Source organism: Gallinula chloropus, assembly GCF_964237585.1.
Source record: "Gallinula chloropus genome assembly, chromosome: 1".
Classification (NCBI taxonomy): Eukaryota; Metazoa; Chordata; class Aves; order Gruiformes; family Rallidae; genus Gallinula; species Gallinula chloropus.
In genome coordinates, this window is record NC_140085.1 from 209,823,440 (window position 1) to 209,844,229 (window position 20,790).

Sequence of the window (20,790 nt, forward strand, 5' to 3'; positions counted from 1 at the left end):
GCACTTCTAAAGTCCCTCCCCAGCTTTTCTGTAGGCCCTTTCAGGTGCTGGAAGGCTGCTATAAGGTTCCCCTGGAGCCTTCTCTTCGCCAGGCTGAACAAGCCTGACTCTCTCAGCCTGACTTCACAGGAGAGGTGCTCCAGCCCTCTGATCAACCTCATGACTCTCCACTGTTCCAACACTTCCGTGTTGTCCTTGTGTTGGGGAGTCTAGAACTAGACACAGGACTCCAGGTGGGTCCTCACAAAAGCGGCGTAGAAGGACAGAATCACCCTCCATGACCTGCTGGCCAAGCTCCTTTGATGCAGCCAAAGATATGTTTGGCCCTCTGGGCTGCAAGTGCTCGTTGTGAGCTCATGTCAAGCTTCTCATTCACTACTATCCCTAAGTCCTCACCTGCAGGGCTGCTCTTTACTTGAATTATGCCTTGAGTCTTACTGTACCATTAAAATCCAAGCTAAGTAGTCAATGCTATTGCTTATTGAGGTATGGAAGATGTTTTAAGCAGATTTATTTTCATTTTTTTTATCTTATTTTTCACCATTTCCTTTGGACATTGAAAAAAAATCTCTTTATCATCAAAGAAGGAAATCCAAAGCTGTGCAGAGGCCCTTTGGCATCTATTATCATCTAAACAGACTACGGGCAAAATATCTTTGGAAGTTGGATAAAATAAACTGGATGTTTGGCTTCATAAATGCTTTTGTAAACTCTTACCACTCTCTTCAGAAACTTTCCCCCCTGTTCTTCTGGCTCCCAAGGAGTTATCTTAAGTTTTATAAAGAAAGACTCAGGTGGGTTGAAGGTGACAGTAGTTAGTTTAATGGTGTAATGGGCAACCCTGGCATGTTACCAGCTGTAGTGTAGAGCAGGTATTGGGAGGGTTAAGAGTTGGTTGATTACTTGGTATCTCAACTGGGTGTGTGCAATTTGGAGAATTTAAATCTTGGAAGTCCTCTGTTATTTTTTTCAGATTCTGGAGGAGAGTATAATGTGGTGCTAAAAATGTATTCTGTCCATAACCTTTTTCCTTCTTTGTACCATGGTTATGTTTCCTCTGGTCTGCTTGGGTAGGCTGAGGACCCAGCAGAGGCTGCCCTCTCTTGATTCCTGCGTGTTGTACCCGTGTAAATAAAGCACACAAGCTGGTGGTTAATTACCCATAGCCCTGGGCTGCTGCAAGGGCAAAGCAAGGTGTTGGGCCTAGGCTTTCTGAATGTCAGGTCTTTTAACTGCCTTTTAGTGTGAGGAGATGAATTTTCCAGAGAATCTTTATTTCATCTGTCATTTGAAGGAGTCCAAATGGCATGTTTTTAAACCACTCTGTCAAATTTCAGCATTAAAGCAGTGATTGTAAAAGAATAAGAATAAAAGATTGTAAAAGTGTGTTCTTCCAGTTTTGATCTAGGAAACAGATCAAGTATTTATATTGTTTTCTAAAATTTTCCAGAGAAAGTCTGCCATCTGGTTTGGAAAAGTTTTAATCCAGACCTAATTTGGCAAAAATGTGCCTAATTAAAAAATAGCTGTACAATTCTTAAATGTAAGGCAGGCTTCACTGAAGACAGTGCTCCCAGAAATGCTTGTAATAATGCCAGTTGTACGGTAGTGCTTCTTGTTACGCTGAGTTCCACTCCAAAAATACTTTGTAATCTGACAGATGAGCAACAGGGCAATGAGGATAACCTTCAGTCTGACCCATTTTCTCCATATTCTGTCAGTGGTACTGCTGTGACAGCCACAGATGTGTGGTAGCACTTCTTATGAAATTGGGGCCTCTCCAAACATTGTGAAAAAAACTAAGCAGATGAGTACGTAGGGCAACGAGAATAACCTCCAGTCCAATCCGTTTAGCTTCGTGTTTGTATCTGGTAATGACTGTGAGCCATCCCTAGATAAGGTAGATAGAAGGTAAAATGATTCTTAGCTGAGAAAACGTCCCTGTATCTTTTTCAGTCTGCAGCGTAGGGAAGCAGATTGGGGTTATGTTCAGTAGCAGCTCATGAAGTGGTCTGTAACACCCCAGTCCACCATAAATTTCTGTAATTTGATTTGAAATCCCTTTAGACTTTTGATCCTTGTAGTATTCTGTCATCATGAGCTGCACCGTTTAATAATGATTTCTTGTTTTCAGGCTTCATGCAATTTGTTTTCCTCTAAGGTGAGAATTAGGGAATTGTTTCCTGCTCACGCCTTGTTTTGGCCGTGTATGGGTCTGTGCTCAGAACTGGCTCCTTCTCTTCCAGGCTGGGCAGTTTGGGGGGTTTATTATATGGAAGCTTTTTAGTGCCTTCTGTCATTGTCCTCCCTACCCTTTTTTTTCCTGTTTGTGTCAGATCCTGTATCTTTTCCCCTCTTCTATCTTGTTGAATCCATGTAATTGCCCTTTTACTGAAATCCACTCTCGCCCACTCGCTGTTTGATTCCTCATCCTCATTAACTGCGTTCAGATTCTGTCCATTAATCTCTCACTCTTTCTCTCTCTCCTCTGTTTTGAAAGGTTATTACCAACAGTGGGTTGTCTTTGAACCCCATGAACAATCTCTTGGACAGGACCTGGTAATTTGAGGGATTAAATAGGTAGTGATGAATAGGGGAAAGTGTGTGTTTCAGGTAGGAATACAGCAATTCAAAGCCTTGCAAATATTTAACGAGAGCTGGAGGACACAAGTGTATACATTTTAAATGCTTAACTACAGTTTTGTTTTATTTGCCTTTAGGATATTTGAGTTGCTTTTTTAGGTTGGGTTTTTTTTTTCCATGGTGGCTCTTCACAGCTCTGAAAGCCAGATTCATTAAAAATTAATAAGGATTCTTATGTAAGCCGGAGATTTGGGGCTGTAGGAGTGCTCCAGATATTGAAGGCAATACTATTAAGAGCCACTTCCCCCAGGAGGGCTGTGGATGCCAGCCCACAAGTGGGAAGGAGAAGCACTTCATCTCTTAAAAGTTTGAGGCAGAGGATGGACAAGAGTTCAATGCCATCTTTTGCTGCAGTGTACCTCCCCTTCGTTTTGCTTTGGGTAACTGGAGTTACTAGTAGGTTTATGTTTTAAACAAATGACTGTAAGGGACTTGCTGGTTAAATGAGGTGGTGATTGTGCTGTTAAGTGTTATACTAAAGCTGAACAAATATTTCTCTGGATTCTTTAAATCACACAGGTACCTTCTGGAGTTTTTTATTAATCTTGGTAGTTTTCATTAGCTTGGTGGGAACAAAAATTTAGTGCACTTCTTGTGACCTAGAGGAAAGAAAAGATATTACTGTGATATTGCTTCTGGGCTACCCAAGAATTCATTAAAATATGGGGAAGACTTGTGTCCCAGAGTAATACATTCATGGGAGATGTAGGTAACCTTGGCTAGACTTCTTTCTAGCAGATGCTAAAGGTTTGCTTTATTTTCTTCTTCATAAGAGAAATATCTAAAACTGTATTTAAAAAAAGACTTAAAAAATATCTCAATGTGCGTAGTGAGAGCAAATGTATGTTTTAGCTTTATCAAGGTGCTGTGATTAATTTATGGTTCAGTTGGGCATGAAAAGGATATAAGGTGCAGAATTTGTACGACACAGATACTATCCTCTGAATGGTGGTGAAGAGCTCACTTTGAATTCATGGTGCAATATTTTTTAAAAAAACTTCTTTTCTTCTTTCACAGGAAAGATGATAAAGATTATGCTTTAAAGCAAATAGAAGGTACTGGAATTTCTATGTCTGCATGCAGAGAAATAGCAGTAAGTAACATTAGTTCTTTCTACTAGCAAACAGACTTATTAAAAGTATTGATTTGAGTGCATGCTGGGTTTGGTTTGCTGAATCATGTTATTCTGCTGTGGGTGCTATATTTTTGTCATAGAGGTATAAAATAAGTACAAATGTCATGGAAGATTTTGTGCACCTGCTATGTCTGCTGTCTAAAAATGACAGTGGTTTTGCATTATAATTTACTGCCTGCCTCGGGGCAGATTAACTTTAAATGCAGCACTTTAAAAAAAATCATTAGAGTCAGTGGCTTAAATTACATATTTGATCTGACTTTTGCATTAGTACTTATTTTCCTGAAGAGTTTAGTTCTCATTGACTCATAGTGATGAAAACATGTTAGGTTCTCTTCAAGTGAAGACTTCAAATTAAACTGGCGTTGTTGCCTGGGAGGCTGTAATATGCTCATGAACATCATTCAAACATTTTTTTTTTTAGGCTATTCAGGTTTGTACTTGTATGATCCATGTCCTTAGAAACTGGAGATTAACGTGGCCTGGTTATGGTTTGTGACATGCTTCCAAAGAAATACTGCTAAAAATGGTTGGCTGAAGTTTAACTGTCCTGTGTCCATATGTCCAAGCAACACTGCTGCTTGGGTTCACTCCTCTTGAAATGGTTCAGTGAGATTGCTTACTAAAAGGAAACAGGTGTAATGGATATAAGGGGGGTAGGGGCAGTATGGAGAGTTTATATTCAGTCCAAATTTCGTTTTTATTGATGGAAGTGAGTTACCAGGCTTCCCTGCTTTGTCAGCTTCCGCTGGCTTTGTGATTTCCGACACAAGCACAGTAGTACTTCAACTGAGTGAGGTGAAAAAAATTGCAAATTCAGGCAAGGAGCATCCTAGCTCATGGGCTCTAGATGTAAATCCCAGCACGCCCACCCACCACAGCCCATGACCCTCCAGAAAATACACTGTAAGAAAGGAAGAGGTAAATAAGTGCATCACACGATCCCATAAGGAAGTGTCTGGCTAAACCCCTGCTCAGAGATGCTGCAGGTGACAGCTGGGTGATGTGAATCTCGATGTGTTTCCAGGGCTGGCCGGGGCTGTGAGGATGTGGGGAACTAAGCTGGTGCTAACTGTGGGTCCACGGAGGGAAGGTGCTAAACTGGGGCAGGGGAGGAAGAAGGGGTCCTTCAGCTTCTCCTGGTACTTGGTGCCCATGTGCCCCTGCAGAGGAGATGGGGGCTCAGGGGATGCCTCGCAGCCTGGAAGGGGCAGGATAGGGCAGCCAAGGTGGATCCTGCCAGTCTTGTTGCTCCCAGGCCTCCTAGTGCATCGGGGCTGGGAATTTGAACTTGGCAGGAGAAGCTTGGCTGGCGTTAGGGAGGTGTCTCTAGATACGACCCTAACTTAATTTCTGTCTACTAGAAGAGAATCACTAGCTTGGCTGATAGTCAGGAAAGATTTGCCCTCGTTACATGGCATGAGAAGTCTTGTGTAGTTGTTTCTTGTGGTCAGCAGGGTCCCTGGTAGTGATGGAAGAGGAGCAAGAGGCAGGGAAGCTTTCTCCTTGCTCTCAGCTCCTGCAGCACATGCCCTTTGAAGAGAACAGCAGTACAATGCAGGACCCATGTGGAGACTGGGGTTAGTGGGGGAGGTGGAGACACCAAAGATGCCCAGAAAGCAGGCATTGAGAGCAGGAAGAGGAGTGGAGCCCGAAAACAGGCGGAGGGGTACAAAGAGTAATCTGAAGCAGCATTTCTTGAGCTGCTGTTGACTTTGATGCCAGTTATGCTTCTAGGCTTGCAACTGCTGATTCTGTGGTTGAGTTTTCCTGCAGCTTAATTAATAATTCACCATGGACTTCTAGGGTTTGAGTCTCTCTTCCTTACTGTTCTTTTGATGTTGCTGTTTAGAGTCAATGGGAGAATTTTTTCCCAAAATGTGCTGTTCATTTTAATTCTCTTAAATAGAATCTTCTCTTCCCCTTTCTGTCAATTAGTATTGTAAAAGGGAAAAGAGGAACTTCATATGGAGCTGGATCAAATTGAGGATAAATGCCATAGTGTTTATATTGATTATGTGAGTATGTGTAATGTATATATGAAAATGCTACTGAGTTAGTCAGTGATGTTGTACTCTCAAATGTCATCTGTACATCTACCTAATAAATTCATCTGTTGTCATATATAAAAGTCAAGGCTGAATGCCAGACTTGGTTACACTGTGTTCTGGCCTGCCCCAGTTAATGCATTTTACAAGCACAGTGGTATGAAGAGGAACTGGGAAGACTTGGTTTGCATATGAGTTGTATCTATTTCAGTTTCTCTGGAGAGCTGAAGCTTTTATATTTTATGCTGTGACTGGGAGGAGTGGAGCTTGATACAAATCCCAGGGAAACTCTCCCATGTTTTTACAGTGACTTTTGTCTTTTTTTGACAGCTAATTTGAGTTTTGTACTATCGAGTAACTTAGGTATTTAAAAATGCCAGTAGCCCAATCTTCTGAGACATCTGTTTCAGGCAGAGACCTGAGCTGGAGAGCAGAGTCAGATCTTGAGAAAATTAATTATTGAAATGCATCAATTAAGAGGGAAAGATTTGAGCTGGGCCAGAGACCTGTGTTGAGACAGGAGTTACAGGTTGAGCTCACCCTATGTGTGTATGTATATGAAAGACTTCCTACATTTCCATGCCTCCTGCAGCACAGGGACCTAATGTTCAAGAATCTAGTCGGTCTCTTGCTCTGTTTAAGAAAGAGGTGGGTTTTTTTCAATGATTTTATGTAAATCCTTTGTTTTACTGGTAGAATTAACGGTTATGGTGCCAATTACGCTAAGTGAATCTTTAATATCAAGATAGCTGTAGTGTTTACATATTCTTCCTTATCTTTCCCCCACCATGGTAAGCATTTGTGAATCCTGCCTCTTCCAGAACCTTAACGTTTGGCTGCTCATCTCTTGTTCCCTGCAGGTGTGTGTACTGCCTGCCAGTCTGGGTATCTTTTTTTGTGACCTGCACTTTCACTTCTGAGGATTTAAGCCGCTCATTATACCAGGAGATGGATTTGTATTAGATGGGAGAGCACAGGGATAGAATGGTGAGAAGATTTGTATAAAAAATATACAGAACACACAAGCCCAAACAGTTGGTTATTCATCTTCTGATTTAATCACAGGGAAGAAGGTCATTAAAGCCCATCCACCTGGAATAGGGCGGCAAATGCTATTTCACAGTTCGCAAAGCAGGAGAGTTCTTCAAGGCTGTAGGAAGCTGGAGTAGTTAACCAGCTTTCAAATAGAGCTGCAGCATTTTCAGTTGGCAGTTTCCTATGCAGGATTTTTAAGTAATCAAATTACCTTCTGACTTTTATTTTTCCTGTTGATTAGTAGTTTTCATTGAGCTTTAGCATGTTTGCAAGTGTGTCACTTGACTGTGCTTCCTTTGGCTAGTGAGAAGCTGCTTGGGTTGGGGATTTTTAGTTTGGTTTGCCTTTTTTTTAAATTTTTTTGCAGTACTTCCACTTAGCTTTGTTGTGGTTTTTTTCTGGTGCTTGGTTTGCTTCACAGAAACATCCCTGAAAAGCTTGTTTTCATATGAAAAAGCACCACATAGTTGTTTTTGATAGCATTGTTTTTTGACTTGGCTCTGGGGAGGAACTGCTAGGTATGGGGCAGAAACTCTGTGATGGAAATGCTGAACAGGACAAAACAGGTCTGGGGAGAGTGATGCCATACTCTGCCCATCTCCTATCTGCATGGTGTCCTCCAAGCACCATATCCAGCTTGTACAAGCTAGAACAGCCTTGAGCCTGCCAGGGCTGGGACAGAAAACTGCAGAACAATAAGTAGCTGGCTTCTCTAACCTTTTCCACTCTTTAGGTCTGCCTCAGAGACATTTGAGCATTCTTAGGATTTTGTGGTTTCCTGTTATAACAAATGTAGGCTGTCATCATAAAAAGTGATGTCTTCTGTGTTGGATCTGATGATAGTGTGGCTGCAGGATGAGGAAGTTCATGTTCATGAACAGTTCAGTTAGTTTTCTCTCACACAGGGAAGGTGACTTGAACCATCCTTTGGTCGCACTGTTGTTTAATGTGACTCATGGGAAGTGGTAGGAACCTGCAGGGGTGGTTTGGGTATAATGCATCCCTTTCCTCCAGAGTGCTGACCATACCACACAGCTTGGTGTCTTTGGCAGACTTGCTGAAGGTGCACTTAATTGCCCTGCCTATGTTGATGACAAAGGTATTAAACAGTGCCAGTCCCAACACTGACCCTTGAGGAACACCGCTCATGTTGCCATCCATCCAATTCCTTATCCACTTGAGTGGTCCATCTGTCAAATCCATGTCTGTCTCCACTTTAGTGACAAGGATGTTGTGGAGGACAATGTCAAATGCTTTGTACAAGTCCAGGTAGATTATGTATTTATTATACCCAAACCTTTTCCCTTACCCACTAGTGCTGTAGACCCATCACAGAAGGCCACCAGATTTGTAAGGCATGAGTTGCCCTTATTGAAGCTGTGTGGCTGTCATCAGTCACCTCCTTATATTCCATGTGCCTGAGCACATTTTCCAGGAGGATCTGCTTCATGATCTTGCCACCAGGCACAGGTTTCCCCTTTTCCAGTCAGTGGGAACTTGATTGGACTGACATGACTTCTCAGATACGATGTAGAGTGACCTAGCCACTTAACCTGCCATTTCCCTCAGGATCTGCAGATGCATCTTGTCAGGTCCCATGGACTTGGGCACCTTTAGCATCCTTAAATGTTCTGAACCTGATCTTCCTCTGCAGTGGGTGGTTCTTCATTCTCCCAGTCCTTGCCTTTGTTTCCTCTGTCCTGGGCAGTGTGACTAGAGACTGTTGGTGAAAACTGAGGCAAGAAATTCACTGAGTATCTCAGCCTTCTCCATACCCTGGGTAACCAGGTAAAATGTAAAATGCGACTGAGAACTTTACCAAGCTGTGTTACAGGGCTACAGGTGGTATTCTTGAGAGATTCTGTATAAAGGGAGGGTAGTATTTTTAGTTCTGTATAAAGTGGAACCAAGGCACCTTTTAAATGGTGGAGAGTTGAATAGTGTTCTCTGAACTGCATAATTTGACCAAACTTGATATCTAGAGTTGGTTTCGTCTGGATTGTTCATCCACCCCCTTACTTTGATACCACCTTTGATAACACCTCTACTAATACTTTGAATGTGTTTGGACATGAGAGGTGCTAATAAATACTGACCTAAGACTCATTTGGTTTGGAAATGACAAAAGTTAAGAACTGAAGTGTCCTTTTTTTTATTTTTCCTTCCTGACAAAAAGCTGCTTTTTTTGCAACATTTTTGACTTAAGAAGTAAACCCAAAAGAAAATAAAGTAAGAATTACACATGGTTATATGTCTGAAGAACTGGAGCTTCAAAAACTTAGTCAGGCTCATAATAATTAGAGTGAGCAGTATTAGAACTTTTTCTGTTGCACTGCCATTGTCAGCTTATTTGAACACCTTGGAAAGGAAAAACAGCATGCATTTTCAGCAGGTACTTTTGTTCTTTCTTAGTACTGTGCAATATCTGACTCATGAGAACATAAAACTATAACATCATATCTGCATTGAGGCAAACAGATCTTGAATCTACTGGATAGTAGTTTGAGCCAACTTGGGATTTTAGAACTTGTATAGTAAAGTGTAGGGTTTGCTTTAAATAACAAGCTTAAAGTAGTTGTACTGCTCCAGTGATTGGGAAGCTAAGAATTAGTGATTTGAATATTTTAAAAGGTTTACTTTATTAATATAGAGTTGGATAACACCTCTGGGGTTGTCATCCTGCTCTTGTAGCAAAACAAAGTGTGCCACCAGAAAATGGGCGAACTACAAGTTAAACTTGTGAGAAGAAAAAATACCTCTGAAGGCAGTTCTTGGGTCTCATCCTAGTGATGACTCCAACATTTTTCAGCCTTTAAGCCAAAATTAATCATGACTAGTTTGTCCTTCTGATAGCATTGTCAGTTAGTTAGCATAGCTCTTCTCTCTCGCTTTCATAGGCTGTTTCTTTCTCTGGCTTTTTGGCAGGCTCCAAGGATGCTGGCTTGGCTTGCTGGCTTCCCAGTAGGCCGTAGGCTCTCCCTTCCCAAGCACATAGGCTTGGCCCTTCTTTGCCCTCTGGCAGGTGGAGTTAACCTTCCCCGAATTGTGCAGGGTGTTTCAGGTCATGTCTGGCTACTGCCTGTGCTCATCGGTTGTAGCCACGCTTCCACTGGTATCTTTTCTGTAACAGGGGGACTAAACAGTCAGTCTTCTGGTTGGAAATTGCCCTTTTTTTTTTTATTTCTTCAGCATCAACAGCAATCTGCTTTCTGTTCCAAGTCCCTACTTGCCCATTTTCCATCTTAAAGCCATGGCATGACAATCAATACATGATTTGTTTGTTGCTGGATCGCTTGGTGGAATTGATGTAAGCCTTGTTGAAGCACAAGACAATGATTTTGAGTTCACACCATCATGCCAGCAAGATGACACAATAGTGATTTTTGCTTAAAGGAATGTTTTGCTTGGTACTGCCAACGGATTTGTGTTTAGCCAGATTTCCCAGTATCCTAAGCTTGGGGAGAAACTCACAGGGCTCATAGGAACAACACAGAGTTGCCTTTTCCAAAATAGCGACTGTCCTGAAACAGGATGTTGGAGAAGTTCCTTCTGGGCCAGGTCATCTGGCCAGTTCCTCTAGCAAATGAGTCTTAGCTCAGTTATAGAAGTAGACATGGTAGTGTCGCCAGCATGTAGCTGGTTATGGTCCCTGCTTTGAAGCAGCAAGCTTCAAAGTGGGGATGGGATGGCATTGGGGGTTAAGCTAGAAACTAGAAACCCTTGTGTGTGTGATGAGTGCGATGTCTTGGCTCATGAAAGGTCTGCTGTGGTGGAAAGCTGTATGGGAAATGTGGGAATAGCACCGGTGGAAGGAAGGAGATGGTGTTCATCAAGACTTGTGCTGAGTTCAGCTCACACTTAGTCGCAAAGGTAATTATCGTTAGTGTCCCTGAGCAAGGCAAGATTCGCCTTAGTCATGCAGCAGTTTGCCAGGCTGCCTTAATGCGGCTGTTGATTATTTAATCATGTCCTGTCTTACCCTGCTCTGCCCTTTTTTATGAAGCAATTTAACGATTTTATGCATCATTAGGACACTTTCATTTACTGTCTCTCAGCTGCCCCATGGCTGTGGGATGGCTATTTCTGTGTTTGAAGAGGGAGACCGAGTGACCTTACTGTGAGCCCAGGACATGCACATAGGGATGCTGTTTCCCTTCCTGTGTCTTGAATGAAATTTATGAAAGCAAGGGCAAGACCAGCCAGGGACAACGTGGGGCTGCAACACTCAAGTCAATCCAGATGTATCAGCTTCTTCATTCTTTGCTGATTTCTGTTTCTTTGAAGGTCCATGGGGTCTTCCTTCTTCATAAGGAACAGCCAGATCAACTAATTTAAGGGAAACCTTTCTGGTTGTAGAAATGAATTTAAAACATCATGTAATGTGAAAATGAAGATAACTCATCAAGAGCCAAATGCATAATTTTTCTTTGTGTTCTACAGAACTGAACTGGGATAGGCAGAAGCAATTAGGTATCAGGGTCACTAGGTCAAGAAACGGCCTTTATCATTAACAGGCATCGTACTGATGGTGAAACTGTGTTTCTTGCAGTCTGTTTTTGTCTTCAGTGAACTCTCTCAGCTGCTGGTCACGAGGCAAGTCATCTGGTAGGAAAGGCATGTGGCATATGGGCTAGAGAGGCCTGGTTCATGGAGGGGTGAGGTTGCTGGAAATGCTCTTTACAGCCCTTGTGATATCATCTGCATGAGCTCTTTCTGTCCTTCAGACAGCGTCTGCATTTGTCACTCTGCATTATGACTGTCCTGGAGCATTTCAGCCTTTCCAAGACAGTGATTCAGGGATCATCTGTCACCACTGCAGCAATCCATTCCATATTCTGATGGCTTTGCTGATGTATATTAGCCATCCTGTTCACTGAGGTGCTTGTGGCTGTCTAGTTTTGACCAAACCCATCAGATTTTTTTATGCAGACTGAAACTGTACATAGCTGATAGCTATTCAGCATACAAGGCAAAATACCAGCAGTGGTGATAAACTGAGCACACGGATGCACAAACCGTAACAGCTGCTGTTGGAGACAGCAGCAAAGACCAGAACTCTTAAAACGCTCGTGATGGGCCACAAAAAGAACCTGTTGCAGCGTATCCCCCAGAGAGATTCATCCAGGGCTTTGTGACAGATGAGAAGGGAAAGCAGATTGCTATGGGTCTTACAGGAGGTTAGAGGTTTATTGGGTATTTGAGGGGCTGCTGGGACTGTGTAAAACTTGCCATGGGGTGTTTGGAGGAAGGGTAAAAGGTAAGAAAAAGGTAAGAAGAGAAGGAGATGAGCTATCTGGTAGAGCTGTGAGAGTGGTTTTGGGTGTGATCTGCTAGTGACTTCAAGCATGCAGAATCAGCAAGCCAGGAGGAGACTGAAATCTGGAGAGACTTGATGTCGGAGGTGGAACCTGGATGAAAGGGCACAGTGTCTGTGCTTGGATACTGAGCAGAGGTAGGGCCTGCACCCGAGTCTGAGGGACCTGCAGATGTGTGTGCATGTATGGAAACTTTAAGCCTTGATTACCCAGAGTAGAGAAACAGGATCCAGGGCAGTTGTGGTGCTACAGTTTTGTGTGGATGCCTGCAAAGAAGATGCTGTTCTGCCTCTGCTGGTACTGTGTGGCTGGTCACGTCTGTACCGTGTGTGGGCAGAGCTTTGTGTGTGCCTGCAGGAGCTGCACACTCAATTACTTGTGCCTTGCTTGCTACTGGCAGGATTTGGAAATGGGAAAGAGCAGCCGCCTGTCATCTAGCAGAACAGGAGGAATGCTGTGAAGCTCAGAGACCGCAGGATTGATGACCCCTAGCAGGAACAAAGGAGGATTGTGTCCATGTTTCCTCCCTATATAGTCAGGGAGCCCTTCTGCTGCATTACTCTCATTTTTTTGTCCTATTTTGGACTGGCTTTGGTGATGGGTTTTGGTTTCTCCTCAGAGGTGGATCACACATGATGTGAAGAGATTGGGTTTTTAAAGTGGGTGATAGCTTCTACCTGGGAAACAAGGAGTAGGAGAGACTTAAAATGGGACAGGAAGGGGTTGAAGGGGAAAATTACGTTATTTTCTAAAGCCCTGACTAGTACCTGCCTCTTTCATAGAAGAATAGTCTATTGTCTGGTTACAGGTGTGTCATTTGGCCACAGGAACTGATAAAATTTTAACAGGCACATAGTTGCTGAACTGTCCTGTCATCTCCTTCGGGATGGCTCTGAGCTGTTCAGTCAGGGCTATGAGGTTTGGTGAGAAACTGCATTGTATAACACCAGTTTTGTATATTTTGCTATAATCCTGTTGTTATTCTCCCTCCCTTTGCTGTCCCAGTAAACTGTCCTTATCCCAGCCTGAGAGGTCTCCCCCTCACCCCCATCTCATTTCTCCCCCTGTGAAGGGGGAAGCGAGTGAGTGGCTGCCTGATGCTCAGCTGCTGCCTGGGGCAAAACCATGACATGGTTTTGGTAACCTGGTGTCCTGTATTGGATTTACCCCTAAAGCAGCACTGACAGTGTTTTTGACTGTTGGTGAGCAGTGTTAGCACAGTGTCCTTGATTGCCCTCTTTCCCACTCTGCCCCTGCTCCCTTTGGGGAGGTAGCTTTTGCTCTGAGACTGGCTGGGCATCCATCTGCTTGTGGGAAATGGTGAGTGATTGCCATTACATCACTTGTGTCAGCTTTTTTTTTCTAATTCCTCTTTCCTCTACATATTAAAGTCTTATCCTCACCCACAGATACTGTTGGGTTTTTTTGCTCTTCTCATCTGACTGAGGGGGGTGAGCAAGTGGCTGTGTGGAGCTTTGCTGCTGGCTGGGGTCAACCTACTGCAGATGGCTCCCACGTGTAATTGATAAAAACCTACCAGTAAGCATTTCATGGTTTTCCCCATGGTGTCATTGTATGCTTTGGAGGAATTACAGGTATTTACAGAACTCTGTAGCTCTTGCAGAACCTGCCTTAAAATTCCTCTATGTAATAACTTTGCAAATCTTGAGAGGTTTAACATGCTGAAACTATAGAATCACAGAATGGTTTGGGTTGGAAGTGACCTCAAAGATCATTCAGTTCCAGCCCCCTGCCATGGGCAGGGACACCCTCACTAGACCAGGCTGCCCGAAGCCTCATCCAATCTGGCCTTAAACACCTCCAGGGATGGGTCTTCTGCAACCTGTCCCAGTGCCTCACTACCTACCACCTTCTGTGTTGATTTGCAACGTTGCATTGCCTCCTCAGTCCTCTGATTTCATACATGACATAAAAGCTCAGTGGGCCAGGTCCTTTTGCTCAAGAAATGCCACACTGAAGAGCGGTCAGTGAGTACAGTATAATTCTAACATGACCAGTAGAGCTCAGGTGGACTGATGCTGTCTGCATTCACATTTTGTGAGCTCTCTCTCTCAGCTGTTTTCCTTTCAGTGGGGGTTGAAGCTGTAGTTTCTAAAGCAGCTGAGCTGGTTAAATGGCTCACCCCTGAGGAGTGAAGTTCTTGCTCCTAGCTGTGTCCCTTCACTAGTGTTGGGTCTGCTGTTAGTGCCGTGAGTCATTTCACCTCAGGAACTCAGCAGAAAATCATTGCCTTTGTGTGTCAGGGATAGTTTTCTCCTGAACTGGGACCTGCTTCGTTGATGGCTTCTGAAGGTGGTGTAGCTGGTGTAATAGATGTTGTGGGAGGGAGTTGGTCCTTCTGTAGGTTGTGGTGACCTTGTAGATTAGCTGAATTCATTTTACAAGCCACATCTTGCTTTAGCTGTCTGCCTTGACAGGCTCTGAATGAGTCATCCCATTCAGCCTTGAATGGCTGCAACCAAAACACAGGGTTTTCAGATAATTGGGAGTCAGGAGAAAATTGGATACCCCAAATGGCTCTATCAAAGATTACAGCCTATGGGAAAGGGCAGATGCCACAGCTGGCTGTTTGCAGGGTTGTCTTTATCCTGGATAATAGTGAAACTTCCATGGGCTTCAGCTTCTAGGAAGTGAATGCCCTAAGGGCGTTATGACCCGTTTTCAGTTTTGGTTTCAAACTAATCACTGGTTCTTTCATTAAAAAAATACATGCTGTGTTCCATGACTTGCAGATTTCAACTTTGTCTTGTTTGTACTGTGGAATATGTAGCAAAGAATATTAAAGTGTTCATCTTTCCAGCCCTTTCACAACTTTGGATGTGTGGATATAACTGTTGTGGACTTTCTTTATTTTGCAGTTGCTGCGGGAGCTCAAGCATCCAAATGTCATTTCTCTGCAAAAGGTGTTTCTTTCTCATGCTGACAGGAAAGTGTGGCTTCTCTTTGACTACGCTGAGCATGACCTCTGGGTAAGGTGAATTATTTGTAGGTACCAGGCTTAGAGTTTTAGTTGTAGAAAAGGGACAAGGTCAGGGGAGATGCTTTGGTTTAAAAACAGTATATAGCCTTTTCGGTCATGTTGAATGGAAACTTTTTGAGTACTAAAGGAAAAGCAATGGAAAATGTTGAGTAAGCATGCTACACAGTTAATCTGTGACCCTTTAAGAAGATAACCATCTTTGTTCAGCTTTCAGTAGCTAGAAATCTAGTTAAACAAATGCAAATACAACCCTTGGTTAATGCCAAAGTAGGGTAGAGGAAAATGTAATTGATTATGCAGGTGGATTCCCTTTGAAAAATTGCAAACTTTTTGGCTGAATAGAGCACTTTGGGGTTTCAGTTACCTTATGTGTCATCCGTAAATACCTGGAGTAATGCCACTGCATGTCATTGAAATGTAATTCGTGTTGCAGTGGGAAGAGCTTTTTATTCAACTCATCTGCTTTCATATATTTGGGAGGAAGGCTGTTTATTCCTAATTACAAGATACAGCTTTAAAATACAAACAAATTGAAGGCAAACTACGTTTGTTTTAAGATATGTACCCCTTTTACTCTCTTATCTTAGAATCTGTAACCTCAATAACCATTTGGAATGCTTTAAAAAATAAAGTAGCCTTGCAAAGAATCCAAAGCCCCATGCAACCATGACTTCCCTGAATTGCCTTGAATTAAAGCTGGCATACATTTTGAGCATTGCCCTCAATGGAACAAGTATTGTAATGCTAACCTTAAAAGATATTAAGATGATTGATATCAAAGGGTACAACAGGTGTAATTTGGAATGAGTTGGAGATTTTCATCTAAGGCTTGTTTAGTATGAATCATGAGTTGTTTTGCTCCTCTGCATGCACTTTAGACAGCTAAGAGGTACAAATGAAATTCAAACTTAATTCTTTTGAAAATGGTGTTCCTTGCAGTTGGGAATAATTCAGTGGTATTTGTCTACAAACTCGTGTGTCAGTTTGCCTTCAACTATGCTGAATCAAAGATACTTTCATCCAGTTCAATGTCTTTGAAGTTCTGATAGTTGGCATTGAGATTTCATTGCCAAAAAAAACCCCCAAGCAGCTGAAATGTTGAGACATTCTTAAGGCAGATGTACAACACAAAGTCTTGAGGAGATGGAGTAAGGCTTTTTTCAAGAGTGGAAAAAAACCAGCACATAACTTATGGCAGGATCAATGAAAAAAGTATTACTGATCTGTTAAACTGCAGAAGTTTAGGAAGGTGTGAGGGTTTTTTATATCAAAATGTCTTCAAGGGCTGTGTATTTGGAGGATTGTGACTAATAGTGACCTGTCTTTGTTTGTGTGTATACATTTCTGCATTGCTTAATACTTAGCCAGAATCACTACAGAAGCACCTCTGTTGACACTGGTTTGAATATCAGGAACTTAGGAATGACCCTCAATTTTGACCTTTATGTTCACATGCACATACCACTACAAACTCCAGAATTCACACCCCACCCTACCCCCAGCTCTACCAGTTCCTGTTTGTTCCCTGTATCTGGATGCAGGAGACCTAGCTGCCCTGACTGGACTGGCTCCGGCTTGGCTGTGGACCAAGACCTCCAGTGCTGAGCAGATCTAGCACAGCAGGTCTCACACAAGGCTGGGAAAAGGTCATAGCATATATTAGAGCAGGAACAAAAAGGTCCAAGAGAGCCCTCTGCCTGCCTCTGAAGATCCACTTCTCTCTGGCCACTGCATGAAGAACAGTGTTTGTTTTGGTGTCAGTGGAAGCAGAAGGCAAGAGGTGGCTCAGTCTTAGGGATGCTCAGGCACATAGTGCTTGGCTGACTGGATAAGGATGGTCCCTTTATCAGCAGTGCTCCTCTTCTCTGTGCAGCTCCATTTTTACCTCTTCCTCCCAGGAGAGCCAGGCTTGATGCCTGATGCAAAAGAGGGGCTGCAGCGAGAGAGGAAAAGCCATTTCCCAAAGGGACGTGAGTAGTTGGGCACCTGATTGGCACCTGGAATGTGGAAGCTCAGGGGCATAGGAAGAACACAGTTTAGAAGTTTGTTGCCAGGTTTTGGATGGACAGGATCAATGCTGCTTTGATGGTCACACAAGTGTGAGCTGTTACAGAAAAGAGTGAACACATGAAAAAGTTTGTTCTAGAAATGACCTCTCTTAAAGGAGACAAACAGGGAAATGGTTACCGTGGCTGTGGCACACCTCATGCTATTGAAGTTACTGGCACCTAGCACTCAAGTGCTAAGTCAACAAATGCTTTTGGACTCCTTGTTGTTGACAGACATCACTGCCTCTGTATACATTTATAATTGTTAAAGATTTTTAAAGCCTCTAGCTTGGTAACTGACTTTCAGATGGACAGATTTATAGCTTTGCTCTGCCAATAGCGTCAGTTTTGAGAGTGTTGTGCTTTAAGGACACAGTAAATAAAAAATTAATACATTTGGGCTTCTAATTCAAACCTGTAAATCTCCCAGTACAGCTTACAGGAATTTTTGTCCAGCATTAGGTGTCACTATTACTGTATTGCCTGAGAGTAGAATAGGAGTTAGGTGATGCACCTTTAATTCTGTGCTGTAATATACAAGGTGTCAGCCTGTCTTAACAAAAAGAACCCTCAAATGGGGGGGGAGGTGCAACAAAAAAAACAACCCTAAACCCTCCAAACTGTTAGAGATCAGTGATCTGCAAGGGAATTCGCTTTGAGAGTTGTATTGGTTTTGTATTCTTCATCCCACTGTGGCTGCATGAGCGAGTGATTGTGTGGGACTTAGCAGCCTGCCAGGGTTAAAGCACAGCAACAACTGATTTCATTCTTGAGAGATTTCCTTGGGACAGTGATCACTTTATTGGGTATGGTATGAATTTTCTAGTCCCTAAGGTACATGTTTCTAGTTTTGAAAATGAATGATGGAAGGCTGAATAAACCAAGCCTGAGAAGTCTAAGGAACTGTTGGCAATCTTTTTTGTGCAATGCTACAGATTAAAATATTACACCTTTTTATTTTTATTTCTTTTTTTTTTTCCCCTTTACAGCATATAATCAAGTTTCACAGGGCTTCTAAAGCAAACAAGAAACCAGTTCAGTTACCTCGGGGAATGGTGAAGTCACTGTTGTATCAGATCCTAGACGGTATTCACTACCTGCATGCTAACTGGGTGTTACACAGGGATTTGGTAAGTGGATCCACAATGGGTTTTAGCACTGGGATGATGATTGAGAGCAAGGATTGTTTTTAATACAAGTCACTGGGAAGCAAAAACCGTTATGCTAAGGGCAGGTACTAATAAACATATATTTTTATGCTGCAGTCAGACAGCCTTGATTAGTAGAGCGAATTTGAAAAGCCAGCTATGATATGATTTATATAAAAGCTTATGACAGCAAAGTATCTCAGATGGCTGTTTTCCTTTTTTTGATTTTTCTAAATAAACTATTTTTAAAAGTGTTCATTTAAATAACAGGCATGTTAAGGTACAGAAAATGCCTCTGGTAGTATCACTGCAGGCAAGACAAATAACTAAATATGGCATATCTGTAGGTGGGGGAGAGAATGATTGACTGTAAGAACTGCTGGGGGGGGGGAAAGAAACCTCCCTAAAATTACCAGTTTCACTTACAAAGGTAACTTTTGAAGGCCTTTATATATTATATTTATAATTGTCAAAAATACAGCCACACCAAATTTTGAAGACTTCTGCAAATAAACTAATGAAGCAAAACGTTGTGAACCCGGGTTAGTGTTTCTTAGCCAGCAGATTCTACTAAATGTTTTAAGTTGGTGAATCTCACAAATTCTTTTATATTTGCCTTTGAAATATGCCCATAGCTGGCTTGGCTGGTTCTGTCTGTTGTTTAAAATTGGGTAGCTTTCCTGACCCAGTTGTTTAAGAATAAGAACCAGAGCAAACTGAAAAAAAATGCCATCAAAATATGATGCTATCTGTATGCGATGCTTCTAATTACTGAAATTTCATTAGTATGTGAGAGTACCTTTAGTATGACGTTTCATTCCTGTAAGTCAGTACTGCCAGTGCTATTCTCTGCTTGGTGCAGTAAGTCTGGCTTTCTTATTACTCTTCCAGAGTCACATTTTGTCTTTGAAATAACTTTAATAGCATCCCTGGAAATGTAGTCAATGACTAGTTATTTGTCTTCTATTTTCATGCCCTGTAAATGCTTTCACAGAGTGCCAGTCTGTTTAAACTGATGGGAAGAGATTTGTCTTTGATAAATAATGTTTTCTGAACTGAAATACAAGGAAGCTTTGCTTTATTAAAATAGTAGTATGGATAAGTGTTTTGAATTTGCTGCTGGTTTTAGAAATGGAACAAAAGCCACAGCGCTGAGGGGAGGAAAGTCAAAAAGATTGTGGTGGCTGTGTCGTGACTCATGCAATAGTGGAGCAGAACATAGTGTAGAAATATGTAGTGCATGCTTCTACTTAGATACACTTTGTTTTAAAGCAAAATTGTAATGTCTTACTCTGGTGTTCTGCCTGTGATGGTGCTCTTCAGTATATTTTTAAGAAGCACACGGAAAACAAATGACCTGTCACCAAGAATCTAAATTTTTCCCATGTTTTACTTTCTACAGTCCCAGGAACCTTAACAAACTTGCATAATTGAGTTTAAAAAGAAAACCATGCATGTTGTTAACTGGATGGCTCAGGAGATTGGTAATTTATGACAGAGCCTTTCACATCTAGGTCTGTAGCTCAAACACAGTTTAAGTTGGCAGTGGCAAAAAACTATTTACCACCTCATTTTCTGACCTATGTGAAATGAGTTGGTGGTCTCAGTCCAGCATGAAGTTTTCTTCCAGCAGAAAAACCACCATCACAATTGGCTATCTTTTGATAATCTGAGGAAGAGACCAAAAGCTTGAGGCAGAGTCTGAGAGGTCTTCCCACTGGAACCTTGTCAAGCCATGTTGGTGAAGAACCCTGGAAGAGCTATGCGGGGGCTGCCTGTGCTGCCTCATCCTTGGAAACCTTGGGGTTTGTTGTTTTAAAACGGTTCAATTTGAGCTGGATTTAGAAGCCACGTGTTTCTTGCAGGGTAAAAGATGGACTTGTATCTGTCAGTTGCTTTCTTCCTTTATCAGGGGCCCTGGGAATAGCCTGAGCAACAGAAGGGGCTCTATCTAGTGTATTGTCTTAGCAAGACAGGGCCGTATTGGTGCAAAGTTCAGCTTCCAGACTAGGATTTCAATAACACAACTGATGTTAATGCTTGTTCTTAGATGTGGATTTCTGTTCCAGTATGTAGCCACAGTATCAACTTTCAGGAATGTCAGTGTTAAATCGTCAGTGTTAACTCCTGATTGGATGGCTGGACAGATTTGCTGTGTTTCTCCTACTGTACCTTTAAAATGAAAGGTTTTGCTGGAGTTTCTGAATGTATTATGTTTCCCTAGATTTATATGTGTATGGTTGCACACAGAGTTGCTTAAGCAACATGCTTCCTTTCATTTCATATAGTACCTATTGTAAAGAGTGGTGGTGCTTGGGGGTGGTAGGAAGCTGAAGAATGTAGTACCTGGGCAGAAAAAAACCTGTTCTTTGCCACATCTCTCTCTCATAGGATAAGGATGTTTTTAAAGGGTATGA

At 42.3% G+C, this 20,790-nt stretch overlaps 1 protein-coding gene across 2 annotated transcripts in view; it reads left to right on the forward strand.

Moving 5' to 3' along the window:
* Positions 1-20,790, forward strand: part of CDK8 (cyclin dependent kinase 8) — a gene marked incomplete at its 5' end in the record, with an annotated part of 83,629 nt that overhangs the window by 24,713 nt on the left and 38,126 nt on the right. For both annotated transcript variants that reach the window (XM_084279302.1, XM_084279303.1), the window contains 3 exons: positions 3,661-3,736; positions 15,056-15,166; positions 18,215-18,355. In XM_084279302.1, coding sequence (XP_084135428.1) covers positions 3,661-3,736; positions 15,056-15,166; positions 18,215-18,355 — 328 coding nt within the window. The remainder of the gene's footprint in view (positions 1-3,660; positions 3,737-15,055; positions 15,167-18,214; positions 18,356-20,790) is intronic.